General features: G+C 46.1%; 1 protein-coding gene across 1 annotated transcript in view; it reads right to left on the bottom strand.

The window, feature by feature from the left end:
• The window catches only part of LOC105824582 (chromosome unknown open reading frame, human C7orf33), a 40987-nt gene that overhangs the window by 19142 nt on the left and 18447 nt on the right, over positions 1–3398 (bottom strand). The window contains 3 exon segments of the mRNA XM_012662080.1: positions 1336–1391; positions 1394–1462; positions 1465–1525. Of these exon segments, the coding sequence (XP_012517534.1) occupies positions 1336–1391; positions 1394–1462; positions 1465–1525 (186 nt within the window).

Genomic DNA, 3398 nt, shown 5'->3' on the forward strand with positions numbered 1-3398 from the left:
TTTTTTTCTCATTTTCTTTTAAGCACATATATGTCATTATCATTCATAGTCATCATTCAAAGATCAATTTCTTTGGTTCACATCAAAATGCCCCTGGCCTAGAAGGTGTTTTCTTCTTCTTTTTAGAATTTTAATGGTAAACAGACTTTCCCTGGCATGGCGAGCCTGCAGTGAGCCCTCATCGACAGGCAGACATCACCCTCTTGCTGACCCTGCAGTTCATGCAGCTGTTCCCAGGGAAAAGTCGAAAAGTCCCATCTGCTCTTGAGTGACTGGCCACGAGATACCCTGAGCCTGGGGCCTGTGTCAGTCCTGGGCACTCTGCCACAATCAGGGTGTGGGCAAATGGAAGGCACCAGGAACTGCAAAGTGGGAAGAGAGCAAATGAGTGCTGGAGAGCTAGGTGTGGAAGCCTGTGGTCCCAGTGGAACTGAACATCTGAGGCTGGAGGCAAATCCAAAGAGGGAGCTCATACTTTGAGTGCTTGTTTGGGGTTCTAGCAGGAGAGCGCAGCTGCTTGTGCACCCTTGACTGAAGACTGGTCCTCCTCTACTGGGGAAGATCACCTGGGAAGGCCGTCCTCCTTGACAGAGCACGGAGCTTCAGGAGGGATGCGCCTAGAGCAGTGAGGGAGGGAGGGGAAAGCAACTGATCCAGCCAGATCAGCCGCTGAATCAACCCTGGTGGTCAGCGGGGTGACAGATGTCACACTGAGATCACCCTCACATCTGGGAGCTCATACTTTGACCCAAACTGCATGCCTACCAGGAGGGGGATGTCTGAGTAGTCAGGCAAGGTGAAGCTTGGGGTGAGTAGGTATCGAAGATCAAAGATAGGCAATGAGTTAAAGGTCCAGGTCTTTAAAAACAGGGAAGGGGAACCAGGCAAAGAAAGAGGGGACAGGTGCAGGCCCCATGCCAAAGAGCGACCAAGATAGAGGCTTCCTGTAGACTTAACTCCAGGGCAAGACCTAGTCTGGGAGTCGAGCCCGGGCTCCTGAACAAAGAGCACAGAACAAGGCTATTCCTTCTATCACAGTGGGGAAAACCATACAGTTTTTATGTTAGAAAAGCTCAGGTCAACATGACTCAGGTCAGACACAAGAATACTCAGTGGGCTGCTTTGTGAGGACTCTTCTCCCCAAGGAGATTCCAGGCCTCTTCGGGGCAATGCATCTGTCTCTGTCTCTCTCTTCTCTTAAACGTCCTTAAGCCCGGTGCCCTGACACACCATAGATAGTCAAAAACATTTGTCGAATGAATAAATGAATGGATTCTCAAGAGATATTGATTGGCTAAAAACAGCAGTTTTTAGATCTTAGACTCATTAGCTTACCTTATGTCTTGCTGTGGCATATGACAAGTTAAACTGACCCTGATCACCCCGGAATAGATGCAAACAGTGACTGTCCTCCCACCCAGGCAGAGGTCACTTCCGTGCCTTTCCCCATTGGGCAGGAGACTTCCCATTCACTTTCAGGGCCTGAAAATTCCCAGGGACACTCTTCCTAGGTGAGGCTTGTGAACTATCACTTGCATTTTGGAAAAGTAATTATCTTCCCAGGATGATGTCAAGGAGAGCAAGAATTCACCACCAATATTTAAAATCAAGTCATACGTATCCCCAGAGGCAGCTGGAGGATTCAGAAATAGGATGGGCGCCTTCCTGACCACCAGATTGGCAAGACTACAAGTAAGGTCTCAGCTAAGTATAAAATGCCCGGAGCAAACTGGAGGTGAAAGAGGGGCGGCTGGCCTGGCGGGGGCAGTATAATGGGCAGCCCCTCCTTGGGCTCATTATCCCCACCTGCTCCTGTCTGCTCAGATTAGAATCCCAGTGTGAGTTTAGAGAAAGTCAGCTGGAGCTCGTCTTCCATGTAATTCAGGTCGTGTTGCCTGCAGCTCTTAGGTACTTAAATAAACAGAAGCACTAATATTGCTATTGAAAATGTAATTAAGGGCATTCATTGTAAAGTAATAATGAATTACCTCACCCTCACCATATGGCCAGAACTGATTAACACCTAGAAAAAAATGATCTGAAACCTCTAAAATCAGAATTAATGTTTCAGATCATAACGAGAAACATTTTTTTGGAGATGGAAATAAAAAGTAGTTGAGAATTTACTAAACCAAGAGGCACAAATAAAATATTGAGGATGACATCCCCCAAAAATCTCATTTTAGATGAGGTGAGATGTTTTTGGTACAGAACCATATCACAAATACAAAAATGTTACAAGATTAGCAAATTGGAACTGTCATTAAATTGGATGATTTTTTTTCTGTATTGTTTCTCCTATAATTACGAAGAATTAATGGAAGAGTCTCCATCTAGGCAGGCAGTTTCATAAATCACCGGGGATGGCCTTAGCATATCGATTGAAAATCTTTTTTCGTAAATTACTAATTGAAATGCTGTTTGTCCTCAGGAAGATCATGCAGTGTGATTTAATCCCTTAGGATTAGTTAAAACGCTAGAAATGTTAGAATTTCTGGATAGTGCCCAACACGTTAGCATTGCGAAAGATACCTAGAAGGCTGCAGACCCATTTGGAAGACAGGGTTGCTATTAAGGTAGTTTGCAGGGGCACCCTGGGGACTTAGGGGTTACCTAGGGCTGGTCCTGGTACTTGATTAGCATATGTGCCATAGTGCCACTCGAGGAAACATAAAGGAGCAGAATGTGGGATATTTGCCCACCAGAATCCCTTAGATTATTTTGTGTACTGCTTGGGGAAAGTTTAATGGGCTCAACACCACTCTTGAGGGAAAGTGAGGGGGAATCTTTTTTTTTCTGGAAATATTTCCTGGGATGGCAGGATCATGATTACCTGCAACAGAGCTGGGGGAGCTGGTAGGGCAGGTGTTCCAAGAACTGGGCCTGGAAGCTTGAACCTGTAGCCATAAACTCAGGCCCTAGTTTTGCCTTTTTGTGTCTCTGCCTTTGGCCACTAGAGAATATGGACAAAACTCAGAGTGTTATTTCCTCAACTGCTTCTAAAAAGGCTACAGCTCTAAGTTAGGGACACTTAACATTTTGGTCCAGAGCAGTGGACCCAGATGAGAGTAAATCAGAGAGTTCCCAGGTGGAAGAAGTCAGTCCTACACAAAGAATCCACCGGATTTGGGCTGAGGAGTGAGATAGCTGGTCACTCTGGGGTGAACAGAGCAAAGTGTATAAGCCTAATGGTTGTTTTAGTAACGCAAGTAGGAATTGGGGAATATCGTGCGTTTCAGTGATTCATACATTGGCAGTGATAGCTCCTCTTGTCAGAGCTGAGAGGGGGGCTGAGAAGATGACCCCTTGGGGAAAGATAACAAACTGCCTCTAGAAGAGATCTGGATTTGTCTTCCGCTGCTGAATCTGAGCTCAGGGAGTCGGTGCCCCTCGCTCTC

Source organism: Propithecus coquereli, unplaced genomic scaffold (genome assembly GCF_000956105.1).
Source record: "Propithecus coquereli isolate 6110/MARCELLA unplaced genomic scaffold, Pcoq_1.0 Scaffold75, whole genome shotgun sequence".
NCBI classification, from domain to species: Eukaryota; Metazoa; Chordata; class Mammalia; order Primates; family Indriidae; genus Propithecus; species Propithecus coquereli.